Source organism: Colletotrichum spaethianum (assembly GCF_022836535.1).
Source record: "Colletotrichum spaethianum MAFF 239500 DNA, contig15, whole genome shotgun sequence".
Lineage (NCBI taxonomy): Eukaryota > Fungi > Ascomycota > Sordariomycetes > Glomerellales > Glomerellaceae > Colletotrichum > Colletotrichum spaethianum.
The window spans coordinates 310,260-336,729 of NW_026054785.1; the positions used below are offsets into that span (position 1 = coordinate 310,260).

General features: G+C 50.6%; 7 protein-coding genes across 7 annotated transcripts; 4 read left to right on the plus strand and 3 right to left on the minus strand.

Moving 5' to 3' along the window:
• Window positions 1-459: 459 nt before the first annotated feature.
• On the minus strand, window positions 460-1,002 carry ColSpa_06342 (uncharacterized protein; the record flags this gene model as incomplete). The annotated part of the gene is made up of 1 exon (XM_049272554.1): window positions 460-1,002. One exon carries the CDS (start codon window positions 1,000-1,002, stop codon window positions 460-462), a length of 543 nt encoding a protein of 180 aa, XP_049128511.1.
• Window positions 1,003-3,118: 2,116 nt separating this feature from the next.
• Window positions 3,119-4,027, plus strand: ColSpa_06343 (demethylrebeccamycin-D-glucose O-methyltransferase; the record flags this gene model as incomplete). The annotated part of the gene is made up of 1 exon (XM_049272555.1): window positions 3,119-4,027. One exon carries the CDS (start codon window positions 3,119-3,121, stop codon window positions 4,025-4,027), a length of 909 nt encoding a protein of 302 aa, XP_049128512.1.
• A 6,974-nt stretch (window positions 4,028-11,001) lies between these two features.
• Window positions 11,002-12,467, minus strand: ColSpa_06344 (lactose permease; the record flags this gene model as incomplete). The annotated part of the gene is made up of 4 exons (XM_049272556.1): window positions 11,002-11,142; window positions 11,191-11,381; window positions 11,440-12,017; window positions 12,214-12,467. 4 exons carry the CDS (start codon window positions 12,465-12,467, stop codon window positions 11,002-11,004), a joined length of 1,164 nt encoding a protein of 387 aa, XP_049128513.1.
• A 1,039-nt stretch (window positions 12,468-13,506) lies between these two features.
• Window positions 13,507-15,041, plus strand: ColSpa_06345 (uncharacterized protein; the record flags this gene model as incomplete). Its single annotated transcript, XM_049272557.1, is given in 4 exon segments — window positions 13,507-13,838; window positions 13,852-14,103; window positions 14,157-14,400; window positions 14,457-15,041. The coding sequence occupies 4 exon segments, from the start codon at window positions 13,507-13,509 to the stop codon at window positions 15,039-15,041; spliced, it is 1,413 nt and encodes a 470-aa protein (XP_049128514.1).
• Window positions 15,042-16,875: 1,834 nt separating this feature from the next.
• ColSpa_06346 (uncharacterized protein) lies at window positions 16,876-17,646 on the plus strand (the record flags this gene model as incomplete). Its single annotated transcript, XM_049272558.1, has 1 exon — window positions 16,876-17,646. One exon carries the CDS (start codon window positions 16,876-16,878, stop codon window positions 17,644-17,646), a length of 771 nt encoding a protein of 256 aa, XP_049128515.1.
• A 5,233-nt stretch (window positions 17,647-22,879) lies between these two features.
• On the plus strand, window positions 22,880-23,434 carry ColSpa_06347 (uncharacterized protein; the record flags this gene model as incomplete). Its single annotated transcript, XM_049272559.1, has 1 exon — window positions 22,880-23,434. One exon carries the CDS (start codon window positions 22,880-22,882, stop codon window positions 23,432-23,434), a length of 555 nt encoding a protein of 184 aa, XP_049128516.1.
• A 674-nt stretch (window positions 23,435-24,108) lies between these two features.
• Window positions 24,109-25,881, minus strand: ColSpa_06348 (5'-nucleotidase; the record flags this gene model as incomplete). Its single annotated transcript, XM_049272560.1, has 1 exon — window positions 24,109-25,881. The coding sequence occupies one exon, from the start codon at window positions 25,879-25,881 to the stop codon at window positions 24,109-24,111; it is 1,773 nt and encodes a 590-aa protein (XP_049128517.1).
• Between the last annotated feature and the right edge of the window lie 589 nt (window positions 25,882-26,470).

Below are 26,470 nucleotides of genomic sequence, written 5' to 3' on the forward strand. Positions count from 1 at the left end.
GGACAGCGGAGAAAATCGCCCCATTTTCTGCCCGTCCGTCGCCTCATAGACCCGGGCGCTAGCGCCGATTGTGACACGCTGGGATCACGGCGCTGAAGAACTGTTAGAATTGCCTAAATAGGTCACCTCAGGTTGATTCAGTGAAGCGCTTGGACTCACCGAGGGAAGAACGAAAAACAAGAGTAAAACTGTGTACTCCGACGACAGCGTTATCTTCACAGCGATAAGACTGCAGCTAAAAACACAAAAGAGGACTCGAAGTTACACCCCGTCACTTTTCAGCCTTTGCAATGATCAACTCCTCTCTCATCTCCACGTAACTCAATGTAGTTCATTGCGACTGCCATGCTTCAGTATTGTGAAGGGGTTACACAAAGAAAAAAGAGAAGGAATCTGTGTTCCTCAAGTTTTACTGCTCTCCATCTAACCAAAGAAAACATAAGAAACAGCTGGGCATTATCAAACCGGGTTTACTATGAAGGGCAGGAACTTGTTTCCCGTCAAGTAAATGCCATGTGGCTGCTCCCGCAACGATACGAAATCCTCAATGTAGAAATACATACGACAAGCAGCGTACAGGCCACAGATGATGGTAGTCGGAGCAATCACTTTCAATGGGACCGCCATGCCCGGATCCTGGTCCGGTGAAATATTTCTCCAGGAGCGAAAGGTATTCATCCATCCGCTGATGAAATCCCGTGGCCTCTTCTCCGATCCCCTGTTCTCGCCGCGTAACTGCTGAGCCTCGGGGTCGATCAGTTCGATGGTTGTGCTCGGCAGTTCTTCCTGTCCAGATCGTCTAACAGCTTTCCATGCCTCGACGCTGTAGTACCCAGCGCCGTATAACGAGAAGGCCATGTGGTACACACTAAAGATTCTCCAGGTGAGCTGTTCGGCGTGGGAAGGAAAGTAGAAGTTCCATCCGAACATAAAGGATGCGCTAAAGCCCATGATCAAGAAAAGGCTCAAAGGCAGAGTGGTGGAGCCGATGGGAAACCACATGTCTGACGGAAATCGGTCCCACAAGTCCTGCTTGATGGGCCGTCCGTATGGGTGGAGATGGAAAATGTCGCCGATTCGCTTGTAGTAGCACCAGTGGGTGTCAATCCGAAACTCCCGCCGACTTATAAAGTCTAATGGAGTGCGGTACCATTTGTCAGAAAGATTGAGATGCGTCTGGAGGGTAGGGAATTGTTAGCTGGCTGAACAGCATGCAGGTGCCACGGTTTGAAGCTTACTCTTTCTCTGGCAAAACTCCGAATCGATTCTGCAGTGAATTGTTGCTCGTTATGGAACTTGGTCTCAATAAACCGAGGATACGCTATTGAAGGCTTCAAATACCAACAGATGGATGTTGCAAACATTGCGAATGTGAACGACAGGGCGGTGAGCTCCAAAGGTGTCATTGGAAGACCATTTCTGAGGCGATCCATCTCTGTGATGAAAAACCAGAGGGCTTGCCACACTGTTATCATTCTGTTTCCACAACTTGTTAGCTCCCTTCAACGATGTGCCCAAGTCACACAGTTTGAATACCTTGAAAGAGTATCCACAGTGTTGCGTTCTGAAATATCCATTGAATCCATATCAGGGAATTCGACAAAATCATGTTTAACAATATAGTGCAGTTGCTCGGCGTTGATCGGGAAGCCGTCTGGATAATCGGGGGTCTTCAGATGGATTCCTCCCATATCGACGAATAGGGCATCCGTGTACGTCCACTTCCGACCGTTGGTTAGGCGCAAGTCGTGTTTGAATTGCTGTCGTCACTTCAATCAGCGATGCGGAACCACAACAAAGTGAAAAGAGAAAGCACCGAGCCGCCGCGCATTCGATAACTTACTTTTACGCTTCTGCCAGCATTGGCAAGTTGTCCCACAGCGATACCGAAAAGAAAGTCGGGACCAAGAAGACCTATCATGGCCAGGTTGAACTTGTCAATGACACCATGGTACCACTTGTCCTTAGGCGCCAGCGCGTTCGGATGAGTCGATACCCAAATGCAGAGTACGATGGTCAGAAGGCTTGACCACAGAATATCGGGGGTACCGCGATCATTGCCACCCCAAACCCATCCTTGAACGGGGCTGTGTATGTTGGTGTTATTGCCCGTGGCTGAGGTGCTTGGCAGGCTAATGTTCTGTTGGTCTGCCATTCGGCGCCGCGCAAGTCGCGAACAGGCTACACGTTTTCCAGTTGTCGATCTATGATTCGGTGATAGCTCCGGGCTGTGTTCGAGGCTTGCGAGGGTTGTGACGATAACTAGTGCGCGTATATTGACGCCAGCTCTCAGAGCAAAAGAACGCACAACTGGCTCTGTAATTCAAGTTGGAGGGCAGCAAAGACTATGTAAGGGAAACCGGCGAACAGCAAGGCAGGCTTGACGCGGGTTTCGCTGCCAACTCGGGCATCTTTCGCCATCAGGCTGCACACCATCATTTGCCAACATCCTTGTATCTACTGTGCATTTGCCCTTGAAAACAGCAGGTCAACCTGCAACAGACACCTGATGCCTTGGAGTTGGGGGCCATTGCGACGTACGTGAGTGCAAATCCCGGGCGCTTCCAGTGTTGATTCTGCTGTTGGTTTGTTCCAAGAAAGGGGGGGGGGGGGTTCAAAAGCTGATACATCGTAACCAACATGGGGGTTGAGCCCGCGTGCAATTGCGCGGGTATGCAGCTGTGTTCCCGCGAAGCCAGGGGCGGGCCAGGGGTACTGATATGGTCGAGCTTCAAATCATCGCTCGGTGGACATGGTTGTCTGCATCCCACTGGGGCTTCTCAAGCCAATGACACAACGTCGTGAAGTGTAGGGTTGCTCTCGAGTTCTCGGCATTGGCTGGGGTGTCTCTCCGTGAGCGAATTGGAAGACAGGTGGCGTGGCCCCAGGTAGCGGATAGCCGCCCAGCCCAGCCCCTCCAAGCTCTTCCACAACCTGGCCACACCTTTTCAATATCTTCTCTTCCGCTTCCCTCGTCACAAGGCCGCATCTCGGCTCTCTTTTTTTATCTTGCATTCTTCCAGCTGGTTTTGGGGGTTCATCGCGCTTCTGGCTTCTGACCAAACGATCAAAACCTGACTTTCGAAGAGCGGGAAACAGACCCACCCCCGCATTCACCATGGCCTCAAGCACAACGGCCACCGAGACGGAACCTCTCATCAACCCAAATCCGACTCTGCAGTCTTACTATGCATCACTCGAGTCACGAATTGGGTATCGCTTGGTCCTTGGAGGGACTAGGCACTTCGGTTACTGGGAGCGCGACACGTATTGGCCTTTCCCAGTCAGCCGTAGTCTCCGGCGCATGGAGGACAAGATGGCTGAAGTTCTTGACCTTCCAAAGGGGGCAACGGTCTTGGACGCTGGCTGTGGAAATGGACATGTCGCGCGGCATCTCGCTGGAAAGCATGGTCTGAAAATTGAGGCTTTCGATGTCGTCGAGCGCCATGTGCAGAGGGCTCGTAAATCAATCAAAGACGCGGGTCTCGAAGCTTCTGTTACGGTCAATCGACGAGACTACCACCACCTCGAGTCACTTGCAGATCAGTCTTTTGACGGTATCTATACCATGGAGACATTGGTACACGCTACCGATCCGGAATCCGTTCTTGCCGGTTTCTACCGGTTACTCAAGCCAGGCGGTCACATTTCCAACTTTGAGTACGACCATCACTTCACTGACGGCTCCCCATCAGACATGGTCGACAACATGCGCAAAATCAACGAGTGGGCTGCGATGCCCACCAACGACCGTTCTAACCCTGGCGTATTTAAGCAGCTATTGGAAGAAGCGGGCTTCGTCGATGTGCAAGTCCGAGACTTCTCGGAGAACATTCGCCCATTGTGCCGCCTCTTTTTCCTCCTTGGGATTGTCCCCTACTTGTTCATCAAGTTTTTTGGCCTGGAAAAACACTTCATCAATACTGTAGCTGGCGTTGAGACCTACCGCGGCAAGGGTCGTTGGCGGTATGTTGCCATTTCGGCTAGGAAACCGGGTGGTACCATCGAGGCTCCAAAATCTCGATAAGGGTCGGTATAAATTGATGTTCAAAGCCGTCAGAGTGACTGCAGCGTCAGCTACACTCTTGAACTATCCTTGGACATAGGCCGCTAGTGTAGATGACGAACCATGCTCATATGCGCTAGCTACCTTGTTTGAAAAGCGCAACGAGAAATCACTATAATAGAGATGATGGATCCTTCCGTACCAAGACTTTCCACTTCACGGACAAATGAATGATATATCTTAGGCATTTCGTTTGTTGAGCATGTGTTTACGGTATCACTGTGAAGTCATGAGTTCCATCTCAACCCGAGCAGTGATCCGAACAAGTCCTTGGGAAAGGTGGAGTGGTCATCCTCATTTGCGACCCAGTAGTGGACGACTAGTCACGTGTTGAGATTTCAATAAAAAGCATGCAACGCATCATCTACTCGATTTATTTGTAAGGGTTGTTGATGGAATGTGAGATACGTGCCAGGAGAATGTTCGTAATCAAAATTCATTGGTATTAGCCGGACTATGCTGTCTCCACTTACCGTCGACTTTTGAGCAGTGGAACGGCCTACTTCAAAATATAGAGTCCGTATAGTGATGAGGCTAAAAAGTGTATCTCAGTGATTAAAACCGCAAACCCCTAGATGCTAAAGCCTAACCCTTTACTCAACAGCATCCTTACAAGGCGTCTTGCGTATGGGCTCAGATTACGGTGCTCGATGAAGCTGATATAGTCCAAAGGTCGCGAGGTTTATTGACCTCCCGCATTCATGTATGAACTGCATGGCGGTGGTTCCCTTAGTTCAACCTCATATCCCAGAAAGTGTCAACGGTCACTTTTGCCCTTAGCAAACCTTGTTAGTGTTCAGCCATAGTTACTTTTGTAACCAAGAATACTATGAAAATGATGCATATTCGACAATTGGATCATGAACCCTAGGTGCATTGAGGGAACTACATCCCTGAGGATAGTCGTTAGCGGGAGGGACCAGTTTGTTTCAAGCCATGCAGGTGAAATCACCAAGATCATTGCACTTAGCGATGCGACACGTAAGTTACCATGATTTCGGTGGACTGTCAATTTGAATACATGTAACTACTTGTCTTCACCATCTTATCCGACACATCGAGGTTGGTTTCATCGCCGGCGAAACCAATCTCCGAACTGTCACAAGCTGGATGAGAGGAGCTTCGACTCTGCGGATCCGAATGTCTTCTCGGCAAGCTTATTATCAAAACTGATGGGGCCGCTCCTTTGCGTTTATTTCTCTGTTATTCCGTGCATATTTCTTAGTGGCTGCACGCATGTCGTATCGTGGGGGTTAAAGCGAATCACATCTAGAGCTTGATCTCACGATGTGGGCGACTTGCGCCAAGCGAGGCTCTTCCCTGACTATCCGCGGGTATAAAAAACAACACACTGCCTCCGGTAGACACTTGGAAGAAAATGATCGGGGGCCACTCGGAGCGAACCCCGCAATGAGAAGTCATAGGTTCCGCTTTGGCTTGCAAGAGGGCCTTGCGTCCACATCAAATCCAAAACGAAACAGACCCCTCATCCAAACTTTGAGGACCACACAGTATTCGCCACTTTCGGCCGGATAGTCTCTCATGAAATCTCAATCTTGTTCGAGCCGATGATATTGCGAAGAGAGTGTCTTCCCTCAACATTTGTTGGCAACAAGCGGCACAGCCTGAGCTCCACTGTGTCATGGGCAACTTCCGATGAGCTGAATGATACTGAGATAAACTCACAGCACGGCACGACCGAAGCAGGGAACACAACGTTAGGCATTTTTTATACAATGATTCCGTATGTGGGTACCTAGACCTATCCCCTTGGGGTGTTGGTCAGATGTATGATCCAGGGGTACATGCTCGAGACTACTCAGAATCACGAGAAAAGAAACAAGCCGCCGTTACTTTTTTCAAGATGCTTCAGTCATCGGATAACCTTAGAAAGTTTATAGCACGTCGCATATTCCCCTGATGAAATTGCGATTGGACGGGACCTCTTCGACACAGACATTGGCAGAGGAAAGTAACGGAATACAGTCCGTTCTTAACAGCCAACGACTGCAGTGCAAGGCAGTCGGCACACATATCATCCGAAAGCGACAGGCAGATAGGCATAACTGTTTAGCTGTGTAACATTAGCTAGCCTCACATAAATATTGCGTCTAGACTTTGCTCTTTGGAGCTTTTTGTGTAAAACAATCAGACGAGATCTCCGATGATGGCTGTAGGTATAGTTTTGGATTGACACAATCCCGGTTTAACTATCCCTCGCGCTGTTCGAGTCGCAACTTTTAAGTCAATGGTAGATGAAGAGGTTTATTGCGTTGCTATATCAGAAGGAGTCCGGGCTTCCAGAGATTCATGTTTTTTATATGATATCCGCGTGGTGGCAATATATAGAGGTGCGCTTAGTACAATAGAAGATTTCCAGTGTCCATAAGGTTGGTAACTTTTGTGAACTTTCTGATATGATCGGCTCTATCTGCAAATCCCGCCTGAACCATCCGCCTCAAATATTAACGTTCGTGCAGTAGAGTCGGTACATTACCCCAGTACGATCAGTATCAGTATGGGACCCCTCCTGACAGGCATGAAAACCGCCTTGGTCATTTGGCCTCCACATCTCCGGGGAGATAAATGGGTTTGTCGAGCACCGTATTTCTAAACCACACCATTTCGTCGCACAGTAATGCGGCTGAAGTCCCAAGCGGCGTCTCGGGCAGCGTCCAGATGTTTCCCATCAAGAAGTTGCAAGGACACAAGCGGCTAGATTACCGATAAAACCAAAAATATCAGGATCACTGTGGGAGCCAGGCAGAGTCCAACCGTTCATGGTGTCTCAGACGAGGCGGAATCAAATGTTTGACCGGCGGGAAGGCGCACGTCCGCCCTCAACCCATACTAGTATCGTGTCGTGCTCGGACAGTTGTAGATTAAGAAAGCAGCCATCACGAGAACCAATCATGGCTTTTGACTCATTGACTCCTTGCAAAAACCCAAGTTTCCGTCTTTACTTTGGACATTAAAACTACTAATAGACAGGAGGCAGAGCGCCTGAGTCATCCCGGTCCGCCGCATTCCGAGCCCACGAGAGTCCGTCCCGTCAAGACATACTTTTGCCTGGAACGATTTGGAACGGGGATGGAACATGCAACACTCTTCTAATCCAAGACGGGCTAACGCATGTCCAGACTGCGCACTGCCCAGCCTGAACCCTAATCCCTAAATCCAATCGCTGATCAGCTATTTACCATAGCGCACAACTTTACTGGCAGGCCGCGGGGGCCCAACGACAGGAGCGGACTGGCAGAAAAATAGAGACTCATCCTTACTCCATTGGCTGAGTCGTTTCTACCGATCTTGACTCGGAATGTTTCCTCCATTTGGCGGGAATAACGGATCTTGGCGTTTGGAAATCGTCAGCTGCTCCTTGTACTATTTGCCGCTTAAAGGTTGATGGGAAAGCTGGGTCGTATTCTCTTAAACTACAGACGGTCCCTTTCCTTTTGACTTCGAGCCTTGGCCTCCTCTAATACATGAGTCTTCTACTCTTCGAGACCCTGGATAACTTCGACATAAATTCACAAAACATCACACATCACGTCGGTCCCCCATGACATTGTCACAAAGCCACGCAGGTTCGCCAATTATTTTTGTATAGCGGAGATGAATGAGTCGCCAAATCATTACGATTCGGATAATTCGCCGTACTCGATCCGTCCACTGCCACCAGTGCTTCGCAATGGCCTCGCCGCGGTGGCGACAATGGGGTTTATCTCCTTCTTCACCAGCCTTGGTTTGTTGATTTTTCTTACATACAAACTGATATCATGGCACAACGGACCTCCAACGACGAAAAAAGAAGAACCAATTATCAAAGTCGAATCGCCAAGGCCAACAGGCGCAGAATTCATCATTCCGAGCAACTGGACTGCTGCTACAGAAGCCGAAGCCGAGAAAGCCGCAAAAGATAATTGGTGGAGAAGAGCGATAAACGAGCCGCCGAACCAGTTTCTTGTTTTGATATTCAATTTGCTGCTTGCCGACATTCAACAGGCGTTGGCGTTTTTACTCAACGTCGAATGGCTCACGAGAAATGCGATCGAGGTCGGCACAAGCACTTGTTGGACTCAGGGCTGGTTTGTGTCAACTGGCGACCTAGCATCGTCCGTCTTTATCACAGGTATCGCAATCCATACCTACATATCGATCGTTTCGGCCAAGAAAATACCGACCTGGGTGTTTCACACGGCAATTGTCATGATGTGGGCGTTCGTCTACGGAACTGGAATCCTCGGTGTCATTGTTACGGAAAATGGAAAGAGTGAAGGTGGTCTGTACGTCAGAGCCGGTGCATGGGTGAGTTTTGATGCTGCGCAAGTCAACGTCTGATGTGCTAATAATGTCACAGTGCTGGATCAACTCCAAATACCAGGATATCCGCCTGAATCTTCATTATCTCTGGATCTTCATCTCATTGGTCGTCACAACCATGATTTATCTTGCAGTGTTTTTGCATCTGCAGTCGCTCGCGAAAACTTGTGGCGGTGTTGTCCCTTGCTGCGGCAACACTGGGCCTGCAATCAGTTCATCGAGCTGTAGGGGAGTAACTTCAACAAATTGCGGCGCAACAAGCTCGGCACGAACGATAGGAAGCAGCTGTGGCAGCCAGAAGTGGCGAACGTGGCGCCCCCTTTGCTTCACGACGATTTTGAGACGGCTACCAGGCATACCAGATTACGCCCGCCAACACACCTTTCTCTTGTATCCGTTGGTCTATGTTATCTGCACCATACCTTTGGCGGCGGGTCGTCTCGCATCCATGGCTGGACACGAAGTCTCTTTAGCGTACTTCTGTTTTGCAGGGGCTATGATCACTTGCAATGGCTGGATGGATGTTATTCTCTACTCTTCGACACGGAGGTCCATTGTCTTTTCCTCTGAAGGACCACCCACGCAAGACGTCGGCTTAGAGACGTTTACATTCATGTGCAGCACACCTCCGAAGTTTGGCAACACTACCGTCGTGGTGGGTGGAGTAAGCCCAGACAAGAAAAAAAATAGTTGCAGCAAATGGTGCGACAAGCTAGCACGAAAGGGGCCGAAATCAGGCGGCCTTAAAGGACTAAAGATCGAGTGCAGTGAGAGTACTGAGAGTACTGATAGCATGAGGGGATTCGGCGTTGGAGGGGGCTCTATTATGGGCATGGCTATCCAATGTGAGACAACTACGACTGTTTCTGTGGAGGTCAACACACTAGCGCCACCATCAAGACCGAAGCTCGTCGCTGTGGGTAGAAAGATGAGCGAAGCTAGCAGTTTCAGCATCGATTCCACACGATCATCAAAGTCAGGTTTTATCAAGGAATAAGAATTCCTGTTTCTTTGGTGGCACGAAATGGGGTGTTTAGGTTACGATCAACACTTTAGATGTCTATGTATTGACGGCAGAGCAGGCTTCAGTAGCCTAGCCTGACAGCAGCTCATCAGAGCTATGATATACCCCGATATGATATTTGGTTGTACAAACCAATGAACTGTAAGCATACAAATAACACAATCAATAATATGAACATTCTCCAAGCTCTCGATGCAAATGCTATCTGCCGTATTACGCAGACTGCAACCAGTACAGCGGGTGGAATTAGCTGATCAGGCCGAAGAATTTGTTCAAAGTCCTCTATTGACCAATTAGATGAGCACTCGGTGCTATTTCTTTCTCCAGGCGAGCCAAGAGTAGCAGAATCTCAAAGCTTGATTCCCAGTCTGGATAAGACGGCGGGAATATGTTACTATGCCTGGTGTCCGTGGTAAATCACTCCACCTGTTGATTCGGTTTTCTACCCCATGAATCCACCTCCCCGTGGACAGCTCGGGAAACTTACCCGAACGCGTGTGGGACAGCTGGCTAGGGTCAGGTGGAAGACTTTTGTCAGTAGCGGTTGACAGCTGGAATCCAAAACTGTCGATGTTTGAGAAGAAAAGAAGGACAACTATCTCCGAAGGTGATGACGTCAACGCCTGTAAATACACTTTTAATTTGGTTTCGTGACAGCAGTGCTTCGATCTGGTCTCGTTCTCGTTGAGTCGAATACGGTGCAGTAAATAACCAATCCGAGACTTCATTGAGATGGCAGTCAAGTGCGTCCATAGCTTTGCTCACTGACGCAAAGTGACATTGGGATTAGGCAGAAATATTATCGTGGTAATTATCTGTGAAATGATCTAAGTTTCACTCATGTGTTCCGCTACCGACCCAAGCATGTGCAACCATTTACGCTTCTCAAAAGCTGTCCAATTTGTAAGTTAGATCTTGTTCTCCGGAAAGCTGCAGCGAAAAGGAGAAACGCTGTTTTTCGGCCCATATGAGAGAGTTGTAGATCTAAGTGTTCAAGATCTGAGTCTGTGCCACCAACTGAAGCCTCACTTGGGCATTTTGAGACGATGGGTGGTCTGCGTTTCATGATACAACTGCCAGATAACACGTTCATCTGCTGCTGAGTCTGAAGAGATTCTCGGTCCGAACGATGTACGTGGGTGGCATTCGGACCTGGACTTGACAAGTTGTCAAACATTGGTCTTGGTTGAACGTCTTGGCATCAAGGGAGCTTTGGATGATGCTTTCGGGTGGTTTCTCTAGTCATGTTGGATATTAGGCAAGAAATATGCTTTCTTGGCGCTCCTAGCGTCAAAGTTGACCAGACAATCCTGAATCGAATTACGCATATTGAAAAACTTTAGGTATGGAATCGCTCACTACGAACAAAGTAAAGAGAAGTTGAGCTTCCCAGCGGAAATTACACCGCGAGCCAGACAGCAGCATCCCTGTTTGATTGAGGCCTTGAAAATGAAAGTAAATTCCGGATGAAAAGTGGCATCAAAAGGTAAGGGAAAGTCGCTCGTAAAAGTCTGGCTAGGTTATGGTCATCGTTAATGTGCCCTCCGTTTACATGTAAGTCAGTCAAGCGAGATTCAACGTTTTTAAACTATTGTTTCTCTCGCGTCTCTACAGAAATACCACCCTCTTTTTCATGAAGCATCTCGTCCGCCACTGCGTTAACTCTCCCGATTTGGGCATCCTTTCCGTCAAAGAGCAAAGCAATCTGTTCCAAGCTAGGGCCTTTGGTCTGCAACGAATCAGCGATGAATCTACGTCATAACACTCTGGGGCTTACCTCTGGAAACACAAGATACACGACAACGAATTGGACGATGATCCAGCCGACATAGAAGAAGTAATATTTCCAAGACATGGCAGCGATGCCGAGCGGGTTGACGTAAGTGTTGAAGGCGCCACAAATACCCGCGACAAGTGAGAACATGGCCATACCTTTGGCGCGGATAGTGTAAGGAAGGATCTCGACGACTATCAGAATGTCAGTGCCTCAACTATTTACGCTTCGTATGAGAAGGCCCGTGTTTACTGTATAGCATCTGCGCGCCTGTCCATCCCAGATTATGAACCCCGCTGTATAAGTAAATGAAAGCGACGGTCGTATAGCTAGCGTGTCGGCTGCCCGTCTCAACGTAGGCTCCAGTTGTGGCTGTGATGACGACAAACACAACCCACATACCGGCCATACTGGTCAACATTAAGGGCCGGCGACCGACACGCGAAGGAAGGAAGGCAAATACGAAGGAGCATGCGAAGCTGAACATCTGCGACGTTGCCGTGATGAGTGTCGTCTCGATCTGTTTCGTGATGCCGACGCTCTTCAGTAGATCATTCGTATAATAATTTATCAGGCCATTCCCACTGAGTTGCTTGCAAATACCACACCAGATAATAATAAATGAGCGCCATCGGTTGCCTGGAGTCGCAAACAGGGCCTTGAGGTGGAAGGGGTTCTTGTTTTGCGAGATCTCGGCCTCGATGGTATCACGAATTTCTGAGTACTCATGCTGCACGACCACGTCATCAACGCTGCCAGCACCGTGGTACTTAGTGAGAATTTCGAGCGCCGTCTGTTCCTTGCCCTTGCTGCAAAGCCATCGAGGAGACCTGAGGAACAGGTTCAGAAATCTTGGTAAGTTAAGTTTGGTTTGTTGGCGAACTTACTCTGGGAGGAAAAAGAGTCCGCATAGTACCATTGCTGATGGGAATGCCTGTATTATCGTTGGCGTTCTCCAGGCCCTACAGAAGGCTTCAGTCAAGACTCTTGTCACCAATAATACCTCCCTCATTCAGCAAAACTGACCATGAATCCTCGATGCGGAAGCTGCCGAAAGCAACCCATGCGGCGAGAATGGCACCGACGCTATATGTCGTGCTACTGAGTGCCGTCGCCGTTGCGCGGTGCGCTGGATATGCCAATTCTGTCATGAGGACTGTCGAGACAGAGGAGCACATGACGCCGCCCATGCCAAGGAGGATACGGCCAGCAATAAAGGCTCCGTTGGTTGTGGTTGCGACGCAAACGGCGGCGCCTCCGATACAGAGAAACGACCCCATGGCAATGGCAAGCCGGCGGCCGAGACGATCGCTTACGAGTGGAATGAGAACAACACCGAGTATATTGCCGATCCAGTAGGACGCGCTGAGGGCGCCAAGAACACTCTTGCGCGGGTGGTCGAAGTCAAGGTTGTGTCAGCGAAAGCTTGAAAGGTTCTAGGCGTTTCTTCCTGCCTACCTTCCTGCCATTTGTTGATCTGCTGTAAGCTATTGATTAAAGATCCGTCAAAGCCGTGTGCAACGTCACCGAAGAGGAGGAAAAACAGGCCAAAGTTGAGGGGTCTGAGTCCGGGATCCTTCAGCCAAGAAACTGTTTTTGTGGTCGTCGGTGTCGTTGACTCAAGAGCTTGACGGTCATTGCTGTTCTTCAGCTTGAGATTCCAGCCCATGGTTGCGGATATGTTGTCTCGTCCTCTAACCTATCTGGTAGAAATGATGAACATGGGGGGCATGACACTCTGAGGCCACAGAGATGATGGACGCCTGCGGTTGTTTATATCTAACTCCACAAGATCGCATTCCCCCTCGCTAATCATAGCCATTTGAACGGCTTCGCTGTCAAGTCTTGACTTCTCGGGTGGTCCCACCCAGACCTTCGTCCGGGGAGCGATTCATTGGCAAGTACTATGAGAAGCGGCACATGGTTACAGACGCGGGGAAACATGGGGGACATGGCGAGAGCCAGGAACAATGGAGACAATTGCGGGGGAACCAAGTTTCATCGGGCTGGATTTTCGCTGCTGTTCATGGTTATCTCTAGTCCGAACCAACAAGGGAGGTTGAATCGGGCGTCGTCTGAAGCGCCGGGTCTTTGAATGGGCGCCGGGTATCGGGCGAAGCTTCGGGACCCGCAGTCGCATCGGTGCATCGGGGGAATCGTCGGGCGGGGAACGGCCCATCATTTGTGGCCTCGGCTCCATCTTCCCCGAATCCAGCAGGAAAGCTCATCATACGTCACGATGAATAGCGCATAGAGGGGTTGTTTCCGCAAGGCTTCAACTTGAGGCTGGTGAGACTTGGGGAAGAATCACAACACGAAATGGGTTCCAAACTAAAGTTCATCGCCAAGTCTGAGTTGACGCTCGAAGCACGCCGAGAGCACCGGATTAACGCCAACTCGTTCCAGCAAGATGCGCTGACGACCTTCAACGGTTGGCAGTACGCCTGTTTCTATACGCATAAGGACGCAACCGGCAATGCTCTCTTCGTCAGCCTTGCGCGACGCCCCATCATAGAATCTCTGGGCAGCTGGGAGACGTTGACGTTTGATGACTATGAGCAGACGGCGGACGATGGGCACAACACCATCTCCATAGGCGTCTGTGCTGGAGACGGTTCGATCCATGTCTCGTTCGACCATCACTGTGACCCGTGAGTTGCACAGTCATCTCATCTCGTGGAGCCTCATTGACAGATGCGCGCGACGCAGTCTGCATTACCGCATGTCGATACAAGGCGTAGCGACGAACCCAGCAGCGCACAAGTGGAAGCCGTCATTATTCAGCCCGACTCATAATCAACTCCCAGGATACACTCGCACTGGTCAGCTAGGGATTGAGAAGCTTTTCTTGGAGACAACGTATCCTCGCTTCATTCCGATCGAAGATGATCTTCTCTTGAGCTACCGGATTGGCATGTAGGTGGATTGCGCCGACTGGTGACGCAAATTCGCGACTGATTCATATGCAGAGCTGGAGCAGGATCCGATCACCTTTTCAAATACAGCAGCAAGACCCAGTCATATTCCTATATCGGACAGTTTCTCACGGGCATCAAGAATAACCCATACATCAACGGCATCTCATATGCCAACGGGCGCATCCATGTGTCTGGGACGTACCGCGGGTTTGTCTGGTACGAAGGTGTCGACGACCCGGAAGCGAGGCTGCACACGGTCCAGGCCGGCCCGAACGGCCCAGAAAACAATTATAATGTGGGTGTACCGGTCTGGGTTGATCTCTGATGTGAGACTTGGCTGATCTGTGACAGTTGTTCTACGTAAGCAGCGACGATGGTGGAAAGACATTCAACAATACCAAAGGTGAACGGCTCGCCAACCTTGAGCTCGGTGAGACAGTCTTTCCCGATTGCGACGGACTGATCGTGTTCGACATCCCCATGAACAGCGGTGTCCTGAACCAAGAGGCCCAAGCAGCCGACGACAACGGCGGGTTCCACGTTTTGAACCGCGAAAACGAAGTCTGGATCCACTACTACCGGAGCCCGCTGGGAAGTTGGAGCCGTAACGCGCTGCCCAACCTCCGACCGACGCGGACAGGAGCGCGCGGGGACGTTATCGCTGTGCCGGGAAAGAATACGATTGTGTTTGCGCTGCCGGGCAATCGAGACGACAAACTCACCGTCCTTGGCGCTCGGCTGCCTCAGGAGGACGTTACGACCGAAGAAACCGAGCTGGAGTATGCCACAATTTGGGAAGGTGACGGGTTCTCTGGCGAGCCGCAGGCTGAGACGTATGAATCGGGTTCGCAGCGGCTGGTTTCAATCTTCACACGGACCGAAGAAAAGGAAAGAAAGGTGGTGGTTTTGGACTTTGCTTTGAACGAGGATCTCTGATGTATTGCCAATACAGCAGCCTTCCACCCTAAAGAGCCGCCCGATCGAGAAAGGTGAGAGACGGCAGGGAATCATCGGCATCCTGCATGGTTTGCCGCATCGCTGAAACTACCACACTTTGCAACATGCTGTCGCACGATCACAGAAGGAAAGGGGAAAAAACTAAAACCAGAAACATATGAGGCGATGTTTGCCTGACGCTTAGAGACGCAAACCGGCGAGGCGGTGAGGTTGCGTTTGTCCGGATGAAGCAAAGGTAGAACATGAAGACAGTGTGGGCAGTCAATGGGTGAGACAATGTTGTGATCGTCATGTTCGAGGTGCCGCTTCCCGTCTTCCGCACAGGTCTTAGCTGCCAAGCGCGTGTAAGGGGTGTCAGCCAACAGCTCACTCTTTGCAGTGCAGAGACAGCCAAATGCTCTGCTTCGCTAGTTGCAGCATTCTAGGCACAGCAATGCAGCAGGGTATTCCCAACAGGCATACCAGATAGATATGTTGTGCTTGTAGAGATGAGGAATCAAGGGACTGTTGCGATAGGCGAGGAAAAGGCTGCGACAAACTCGGGATGATGTAGATGACATTGTTGCCCAACGAGTAACTGCAACCACAGATGGGCTTCCAGTCTCAGACCAAGAAGTCCCATCCTGCCCGACTGGACCACAAGGCGGCTGAGAGGATAACATCCGATCCTTGTCTCGCACGGCTTGGTCGTCAGCCCAGCCGTCGGGTGTGCGTGAGAATCTGATAGGCCGCGGGTGACGAGCGTCACATCCCGCCCCGGGTCTTCAAGTGAATCGAAAACTATCTCTCTCTCCCACCCAACAAACAGACAGCTCAGAGCCTTCCCTCCGGCACATGCTGCCCGGGTTTGCTTTTTGGGCCCCGTTCCGCCAACGCGGCGCTACTGTGCCCAACCTCGTGTTGACAACCCCGGCAAGGCCAGGTCCGGAGCCAATTATAGCGCACAGACAGCCAATCCGGCACCTCTGACGGGCCCTAAAGTCCCTCATGTGTTTGGCTGGGTGGTCGTGTTGTTGATTTTTAAGGCCGGGGGCGCAACGAACGCATGCTTTCTTTCCCCATCCCCTGTTGCAGCGAGCCGTTGACTGACCTTGGCGAGAGGGTCTTCGTAGTTCGTGGATAACGGCCGAATCACCAGAGAGACAACTGTCCAGCCATCTTTTCTTCCTCTCATCCCACCCCGGCATCACAGAGAGATCCCACTCCGATATGCATGCTTACGCTGCCCCCTATCCATTTTTTGCTCTCAGCACAGGCCCGTATCCGAACTTTCACTTCCCTTCGGGGGTACTTATGCGGTCTCCGTATGGCGCATCGAGGTCTCGCTTCTGCCCGTCAAGGGTGGCAGGATGGGATGGCGTGCAGAGGAGAAAATCACCTGCAGCTCTGTGGAATGCGGTGAGCAGCCCAGGGCTGCGCAGCGAGTGCCGTGTTCCTGGCGTTCCTGCACAGTCGAACAGGAGGCTAGTCTTTCGAGCTGCGTGGAACATTTGCTTGGGGAACTGCATGTTTTTATGTTTAAAATAGAATACCGCCATGTTGACTGGTTTGCCCAGCCGATGGACTTGGGAGTTCTCGTGGACATACAAAAGACTGATGCGTTCCCCCACTCGCGAGCGATCGCCACTCACACATTTTCAAGCGGTCAAGAATCTGCACTCATCCACATATTCCTTGCGCGTCCGCAGTCGGTCTGTTCGGTCCGCCTTTTCAGTCGGATTTATGGCCACACCACGCTCGTTATAACCACTTAATCTTATAATCTGTCACTCGCTATATCTCACGGCCGCATCGCCGCATCACTGGGGGAAAAATGATCATCCCTGTCGCCTCGAGATCCGACGCAAATATCGTCTCCTCTTCATCTTCGTCAACCGATCCTGTAGCCGCCGACTTCACCGGCCCGGCCTCCGGCACCCCCAGCACCCAGACACTCATCATCATCTCCACGGTCCTCGGGACCGCTTTTTTCCTCGCCATCGCCATCGCCGCATATTTCATCATCGCACGCCGCCGAAAAAGACAGTTTGCTGAGGACTACAAAAATGCCTGCCTGCGCGACCCGGATCTCACGTGGGAGGAGTATACGCGGCGGACGAAGCTGAGCCAGTCGCGCATCATGCTGGCCGAGGAAGAGTTGAGGAACACAATTATCCGCAAGTCACTTCAGAACCGGACGTCCATCACCATAAATCCAGTTGATTCTTGCAGTTCCGACATGGACACGCCCGTCTCGCCGCCCGCTCGCACGCGCTCCAGGACATGGCATGGTCGCAACAGATCGAAGACAAGCATTGAGGCCGAAGAGGGCGAGGGTTTGTTAATGTCTGTTCGCGGCGACTGGACAGAACATGAAGCCCGCGTTGAGAGAACGTGGCAACTGCTTCACAAGAAGTACCCGACACGCCGGGTGACATTGCCTGTCGAAGAGGAGTCAGGTGGGCCTATTCGCCCGCCTACTATACGGCTGAAGACGCCGCCTCTTCTTTCGCATCCCATGTTTCGAGGTTGGAACGCCGAAGGCCCGGTGAGGCATTCCAGCCTTCCGACTGAGCTGGCCAAGGTCAAGCCTGCACCGATCTGATGGATGCTAATGATGATGACGATGCAAGACAATGCTCTTGTGTCTATAATGTTTATAATGGATTCATGAATGATGGGACTGGCTCAGCTTCAGCCTGATGCGGCGTTTGGAAACGGCATATATGATGATTGGTTTCATGTTGTGAAAGGACTGGAACTCTGGAGTTTAGATATATATACATATATATGTGTTTGTGTGTGTGTTATCAGCACTTGTTCTATTTCAGGCATCATCTCTTGTCATACGTCCGAGCAAGAGAGGCTATGTATAACTTCGACAGCATTCATAAACATGTTCTTGTTGTCTAGGGGGGTCTTCCATGACAGAAAGAAAGAAGCATCTACTGTGTTCCCACGCCTCCAAGGCTTCCTCGCCATTACTCTCAGTCAACACATGAAATAGATATTGAACATTTTGGCTCAAATCTCTGGCTCAAATACTCGAATAGGTACCGAACAGAGGGTAACACGAACGCTAAGGATTATAACGTGTGCGAGCCCAAATTCAACTTCCCAGCATTGGCTAGATATAAGTCAGAGACCGATTGAGCGTACTGTTGAACAATTTAAAAACTTGGATTAATGATAGAGACTCGCACTTCAGTTGTCTCATAGACGCTAAAACTTCGAGTGCTGTGGACATATTGGGCACAGCTGTACTGAAGAAATCATATAGATGCCTTAATCTTGTTACTAAAACGGGTGCGGGCTTTTAGTCGCAATATCCACCTAACTTCCTGACTGTCCAATTTTCAAGATGAGATGGGAATGGTAGTTTCAGCATCAAGATGAATACTTCGTTCACCACGAAGGTCCTTCCCACTGTTAAACCTCAACTCACTACCCATCACTTGGGTACACCTCATTCCCGGTCCTCGATCTAACGACAACTAACAACGGCCCCTTCAGATCACTCACTCCTACACTGATCATCTCTGGTAACTTCCCATGGAACTTCCCTTTCGTTGCTTGGTCTCGTTCCTCTTGGTCGGCCAACTGAAAATCGAAGTCACGCAGCAGAGTGCTGGCTAGTTTGTAGATGTTGGACTGTGCTAGCATCTTACCGAGACACTGGCGTCCTCCCAAGCCAAAGTGCATGAGATAGCGTGCGCGGGGAGCTGTTTCGGGCCGTTCCCATCGATCTGGGTCAAACACATCGTGATCGTTGCCCCAAATCTGTGGGTTATGGTGAAACGCATGAATGCATACCGCAACTGATGTCTGTGGTGATGATTGTCAGTAATAGTACTTCTAGAGGAAAAGCCACAGCTCTGAAAATATTTTCGTGTCAGTAAAGACCGAAAGACAACCTACTCCTTGCTTAATATGACTGCCCGCGACAACAATACCCTCAGGTGCCGTCACACGCCTCGCCAGCGGCATGGTAAACACAGGAGTAAGCCTGTAGTTCTCTTTTACGCACGCCCGCAAAAACGGCAACGAACTCTCAACCTCCGCAATCGAATAAGCGGCTTTTCCATTGTCCAGAGATGTCAAGTTTTCGTCAACCTCCTGGACACATCTTCTCAATGCTTCCGGATTATGTAGCAGGTTCCAGAAAAGCAGCGTGGTTGTGGCGCTTGTTGTATGTGTGCCCGCAATGCTGAGAGGTCCAAACTTTAGCGCCCATCAACATTAAGAAAGCATGTACTTACATCATTCCGAAGGCTTCAGCCTCCAGGTCTGCCTTCGCAATTCTTTCACCAGTTTCGGGATGCCTTGCTAGAATGAGGTTGGTGAGAATGTCTTTCCTTTGAATCTTTCCCTTCTCTTCGTCCTGTTCTACCTCGCGAAGCCGTCGCTGCACGCACTCAACTGCCAAACCCGCACATCTAGCTCTCCCTCGGAACAGGGTTTGCAGACCTTCATGCTGCAGTCTTGGTAACCATTTCTTGAGTGTATGGGTCATGGCTGGCCACGCCCCCAGCGTCGAACCCAGTAGGGTGTGTGGAATAACCGGGGGGACACGAGACTCATCGCCGGAAAGCTGGACGCCGAAAGACCGACTGAATGCCAGCTCTCCGAGGATGTCGATGGTGTAATAATGAAGCAGTCTCTTCATATCAAATGCTTTCCCATCCTTTGCAAATGCTACAATCTTGTCGCGTAGATTTTGGATATTCTCATCGAGGTATTGTTCCATACCCTTGACACTCGCCATTGAGAAACTGTGTGACATATGGCGCCGACGAATGGAATGCAGCTATCAACGGTCAGATCAAGTGCTGTGTGACTCCGAGAATGAAGAGTTTCGGGGTTCATACTTCTGGAGATCTCATCCCAAACACATTGGGAGTATTTGAGCCGAACGCGTCGTAGTATTCCGTCTTTGGCAGTCGTTGGCCACCCTTCTGATACACGAGAGGGATGACCTCTTCGGCGGTGATGCTTAGTTTGTCTGGGCCATAGCGCACGAATTCGCCATACTTTTCATGAAGCTCCGTCAGGTTGTAAGGCTGCTTTAATGACAGAAACTCATTGACTTGCCATAGATCCGTGATGGACGCCCAGAACGGGCCTGGGTAATGTGCTAGTGGATGGAAATATCGCTGGTATATGATGTAAACTGCCAATCTTATGATGATGACAGTCGCTAGCAATGTGAGTAAGACTGAGGCGCCATTCGTTTCCAGGAGTGAAGACTGCATCATGCAATAATAACAGTAGCTTGGTTTACTGAAGTCTCGATGATTATACTGGAATGAACGATTTGGCTGAGTTAGTGTTCATTACGTAGCGGTAGTCCCCGCATCGTCGACGCATGTTGATCGGAAACGATCTGCCGAGCTCTCCCCGCACTGTTGGTTCACCGGGTCTTCCGAAACATCAACTTTGCCGAACTATAGCCAAGCGCCTTCTTCATGTGCCCGCAGTGGCATATCTACGTTAGTATCAAAGGATGCAGGGGCAACCCAGGAATTTTGTTGTGAGGTTCGCAAACTAGTTACAGCATGCTTCGCCACGCTTCCATTGATTGTTGCTTGCAAACATTAAGAAGCATATCTTGTCTCCTAACCCCTAATGTACCTTCAGGTCTTACACCTGATGACGCAGACCCGTTATGTCAAGAGACTTTCTACTGGAACGAAATAAGGCTCATCGCACTACACGGGTGCGGTTCAGAAGACGTAAAACACCTGGGTTCCTAGATCTAGGCGATGAATGGCCAAGAGGAGTATCAAGCGGCCATAATGTCGCTTTGGACTACACCACATTATGGATACAGCTTTTTCCTTGTGAAGCAACCATCAGATGTTGCCAACAAGAGCCTTGTTGGAGAACGAGAAATCAGGCAGGAGACTTCTGACAGGTTCAAGACGGGGTCTTTCCCTCAAGGCAAGTGTATTTCTCCGTCCTGAAGAGGAAAAAAGACGGTGCTTGTAGTGCTGACGTGGAATGGAGATTTCGGGGGCAGCGCCACAGCAAAACAGTAAGAGACTATTTTCTTTTTTGAACATTGAGCCCCCAGGTTAAAGTATACAGAGATTTGTTGGCTTATTATAAAGATTCCAAGCATTAGGGAAAACAGGAGCACCCGGAGGAGTCCTGATAAGTTTCCTTTCCCGACAGCGCAGTTACAGATGATTTTAGCGGTAGAAGGACCAGGTAACCAGACAACATGTAGCGCACCGACAACACCACAAGTTCAACTAGAAAAGGTAATACGAAATGATGAAAGAGTCGATTTCCCTTGGAGATTGGTAAAATTTCAGCAAAAATATTGCTTGATTAAAATCGAAAGATGATCAAGAAATCCATCATTAGCATATCAACCATCTACTGGTATAGAGTTTTGGGAACGTCGTCATCAACCAACGACACCGGCAGAATCGAGCCCCATGTCTAGAAAAGCCTGGTGTACGATGACCGGCTAGGCGGCAATCTCTCAATAAGTGACTTGATGTTGGCCACAATAGATACTCTATCGAAGCCCGCTCAATAACCTTTGCCTGTCGGGAAAGCATCTGGAGCTTATTGGAATACGAAGCTCTTTGACTCGTGGCATTTAAGGCAGAAAGAAAATGGTAACGGAGCTACTAATTTTATCATATTTCCCGACAGGCTATCACAGTTAACGTAACCTTAGCATGAGCAGGAAATAAAAGAAACAAGGCACAGGTACGTGAGTGAATCAAAGCCCAGACGAACAAAATTTAAGCTGACTCGTAGCACTTTCGATGGGGTTGTTCTCTCGTCGGTGGCCCAGTCTACTAGTGCCGGTTCAGATGATGTGTCAGCTAACGAAGAGTTGAGCCGATCTCCGTCCAACCGCGGTGCCGAAATCCGATGGGCATTCAGACGGATTGTCGCAAAGAGGCTAGCTCACAGCTTACTGCATTTGACTCTCGGCCTGCGCTCAGAGCTAACGCTGGTAACTGTAGACTGTAGGCATACAGTCATCTCATCATAGATACACATTTGTCAATCATAGCGAGCAGCTCAAATACATCCCGGTGATAAATCGGCAAAACTAGTGCTGAATGCAGTTATTTCATTGATGTATTCAGAAAGCCTCTGATATACGCCGCAGTTTGTTAGTAAGTACAAGGTCAGTGACAGGAAAGAAAACAGAATCGAGGGATTGACACCCTTCTGCACTCAAGATGATACTGAGTTTATCCACCAACGACCAAATTTTACGCTGCATTTTCAACCGCATGGCCTGCTTTCCTTAGAAATCACAACATGCGGATTGTGTCGAAGTCCTACGGAATTTGATTAACACGACTCCACCAAGCACGGCCTGAAGCCTCCGGGGATAATAGGCGTCTTAAGAACTGTTAACGCCGACTAGGAAGTGGCATTGGCCTGCTACTTCATCCATGTAAAGCTAATTCTTGTTCCAAGTCTCTTGCCAAAGGAAAAAGCCGCAGCATAGCGCGACCTGCCCCATAAGCGCCCCCCCCGCAGTAACAATGATTCAGGCACACATATAGCGAAGCGGTATGATGTTGACAAGGATATCTAGGTTGAATGGACGCCGGTGAGACTGATTAAACCGCCGAACGAAGGACTTAGTCTGCCGGTTTAACCGGGAGGAGATGTAGATGCTAGCGTATCCTCATCTGGAGCATTCATCGGTAGAATATAAGCCCCCAGTTATACCGCAGTTCTCGAGAACAAAGCTGTATTATATCATTGTCCTCAGCTCGTCGTCACAGCCGCATTTTTTTGTGGGAGTTATTACAACACACAAAATATTCGTCGAAAAGTCTTCAAGCGCTGCCGCCACCATGACTTACACTCTTTACGATGCTACTGTCCCTCTCTTCGTTGACAGCCTCAACACATTGCTCGCCATTTTAGACAAGGCTGAAGAACATGCCGCCGAGAAGAACATCGACATTTCGTTACTCCTCCAGGCAAAGCTGGCAGAGGACATGCATCCACTTATCTTTCAATACCACGTGGCTACCGATACCGCTATGAAGACCGTCACACGTATCATTAACGTCGAGCCGGAACCCTATACCAACGATCTCAAGAATGTCTCGGATCTGCGTGGCAGGGTCAACCATACGATTGACCTTATCAAGGCCGCCAGCAAAGATGCCTTTGAAGGCCGCACAAACGCTCTTATACCTCTTGCCTTTCCTCATCTTGAGGAGGACCTTCAGATGAAGGCCGTCGACTACATCCGCGCCTACAGCATTCCGAACTTTTTCTTCCACGTCCAGACCGCTTACTGCATCTTGCGTTCCCAAGGCGTGCAGTTGGGGAAAGCTGACTTTCTCGGCGCTTCTATTGGCCCTTTCCTCGAGCAACATCAAAAACAGCACCAAAAGTAGTTACCGGCATATCGAGTGGCAATATGCGACAGACCGTGCCATAATCTATTCCCGAAGGGCTGCTGGAAGACGTCAAGAAGACTGTGCAGTGGTGATGGGCGACCTGTTTGACAACGACCTTGAGCCAAATGAGATTCACGATCTTTCAGGAGTTACTCGAAAGACTCAGTCAGCTGCGAAATTTGGTGTTTTTACAGAGCAGGTAGCTGAATGGCAACGGACTTGCGTGTCAAAGAGCCCATAGCAACCCGTTCGAATTCAACTTGTGTGACATTTCATAGAAGTTTACCGGTTGCAGTAGCTTTTTGTATTACCCTTAAACTCTTGGCACCTCTTTCTCCTCATCATTCTCCGGGAAAAAGTTCAATTTACATACCTGCACCTCCAGTAGGGGGCAGCAAAGTGAGACGGATATCAAAGTATCCGGAAGACTATGGGATACTTTGACGTAATGGCTACGGCGCGCAAGTGACAACAACCAAGTCCATCTATTTCCAGGTATGGAGAAGCATAGCATTGAAAAGCCATCATCTCACCACCATATTGGCAGATCATGGGAATAATTCCAATTTCGGTTGACAGACGTGCTTTTTAATTACTTTTACTCATACATCTATCTCCATCGTCCGCTTCATTACAGCATTACACATGCACCCTTTCCATATTCAGGCTATCTACATCGCCCAGATTGCGAACAGGCTCAGAGCAATGCCACCCATGCTCATGGAAACCATGCTGGCACCGCTCTCTCCTGAGGTGGAGGTCGGGGCGGCGCCGGTGCCGGTAGCAGTGCCAGAGGGCGTGCTAGCTGTGCCGTTGCTCTGGACAATACGGCCCTCAATCTTGGCGTCAATGGGGCTCTTGGCCTGGACATACTGAACAAGGACCTCGTCCTGGGTGTCGAGGGAGACAAAGTCGGAGGTCGCTACGAAGATGTTGTCACCGCCGCCAGCCAGGAAGTCGAGGGTGACGACGCGGTAGTCTTTCTCGTCATTCAGGGCTTCACCAGCGACCTCGACAGACACCAACTTGGAGCCATTGTTGCCGGCCGGGTTGTACTCGATAACGATGTTCTTGGACACCTGGAAGAATGAGGTAAGGGGCAGGTTGTTGAACTGGTTGACCTTGCTGACGGCGCCTTCGAGGACCTTGCGCAGGTCAGAGCCCTTGTAGGTGATCTCGACGATAGAGTTGCCGAACGGGAACGAAGTGAGGACTTCGCCGCGGGTGATGTTGCCTTCGTCAATGGTGGCGCGGATGCCGCCGGCGTTGATCAGTGCGAAGTCCGGCGCCGTAGACTCCGAGTTGTTGAGGCGGTACTCGTACATGGCATCGGTCATGACGTTGCCCAGAATGCACTCCTGGCGCTGGCAGAGAGTCTGGTCGAGCTCGATGTTGGTGACGCCAACGACCTCAGCAGCGAAGGCCTCGAAGGGTCCGCGCCACGACTCAATCTGCGCCTGCAGTTCTGGGTCCTGCTCGGTGGTGTTGGTGAGGTGGATGGGTCCGCCGTGGTAGGCAAGAATCTTGCCCTCAGCGTCGTAGGTGACGTCGATGTAGCCGACGTACTCACCCCATCGGTAGGCAGTCACGATGAAGACGTCATCGCCGTCCTTGTTCTGTTTGATGGTCGGGTAGGGACCCTCGGCGTCCTCCATATCGCCGAGGAGAGTGTGGGAATGGCCACCCATAATGAGGTAGAGGCCGGAGGTCTGCTCGGCGAGCTTCTGGTCCTCCTCGTAGCCGATGTGGGTGATGGCGGCGATGCGGGTAATGTTGGTGGTGGACTTGATGTGGTCAATCGTAGATTGCACAGTGCTCACGACGTCGAGGAACTTCGTGCCCTCGCCGGGAGACGAGATGCCTGGGGTGGTCGTGGTTGTGACACCAATAACGGCGAGCTGCTGGTCGTTAAAGATGTGGTAAGGCTTGATGGTCTGGTTGAGTTTCTCGTTGTCCGAGACGATGTTGGCCGAAATGACGGGGAAGGTGAGGTTCAGCAAAAAGTCGCCGAGCTGGTCGTCGCCGCCGTCAAATTCGTGGTTGCCGAGCGTCATGGCATCAAAGCCGAGCTGGTTGATGGTTTCGGCAATCTTCTCTCCCTTGTAGAAAGAGTAAAATAGGGTGCCCTGGAACTCGTCACCAACGTTGAGCCACAGCGAGTCGTTGTACTGCGGGCGCAGCTCGTCCACGGTGTGCTTGATACGAGCATAGCCGCCGTAGCAGCCGCGCTCCGGGCGCGTGCAGTCGGTGCCCGAGGAGGAGAACTCGTCGAGGTGGGCGTGCACGTCGTTGACGTGAAAGAAGGAGACGTTGAAGTTTCCGTCGGCGTCGATGCCGCGCTTGGTGAAGCGCGACGAGTACAGGTGATCGCCATCCTCCTTCTCCGGGACCGCGAATGCGGTGCTGGCGAGGGCGAGGGCCAGCGTCGGAAGGGACTGACGCATCGTGGGCAAGGGCTGGGTGTGGGAGAGACAGAAAGATGAACCGCGAACGGAAGCTGAGCTCAATCTGATGTCCGGGTTGCACAAATAGTGAATTAAGCCTTCACGATGCCGCGGATGACGTTGTGCCACACAATTGAGTGGAGGAGAGTATTGGATGAGCTTCGGCTGGCGTCGCGAGAGCTATCGCATGTATCATTGATGCCGTACGCCCTCAATATATACAACTTTTTTCTTCTACTACTGGGCACCCACTCGGAGAAGTAATGAGCCGCCGATCTCTGCGCGCGCGCACACGAGTGGACGGCTGGGGGAAGCACATGCGATTGCGACGGCGGTGGCACAGAACGACGAGGGGGACAGACAGGGCCCTGCATCTTGTGAAGCATCTCGGAGGACGCTGACTGGCTGGACAAAGACGAGGAAGGCCGGTTGGAAGTGCTTGTGGTTGTTCGCCAAGAACGTTGGCAGGGTGGTTGATGCCGGGACAACAGCTTCTTCGGTGATGAAGTCGCAGTATGCCAAGAGTCGCGGGCTAGATGAGGCGTGATACACGTGTGGTCGTGCTCCAAATGATTGGCTTATCAGCGGT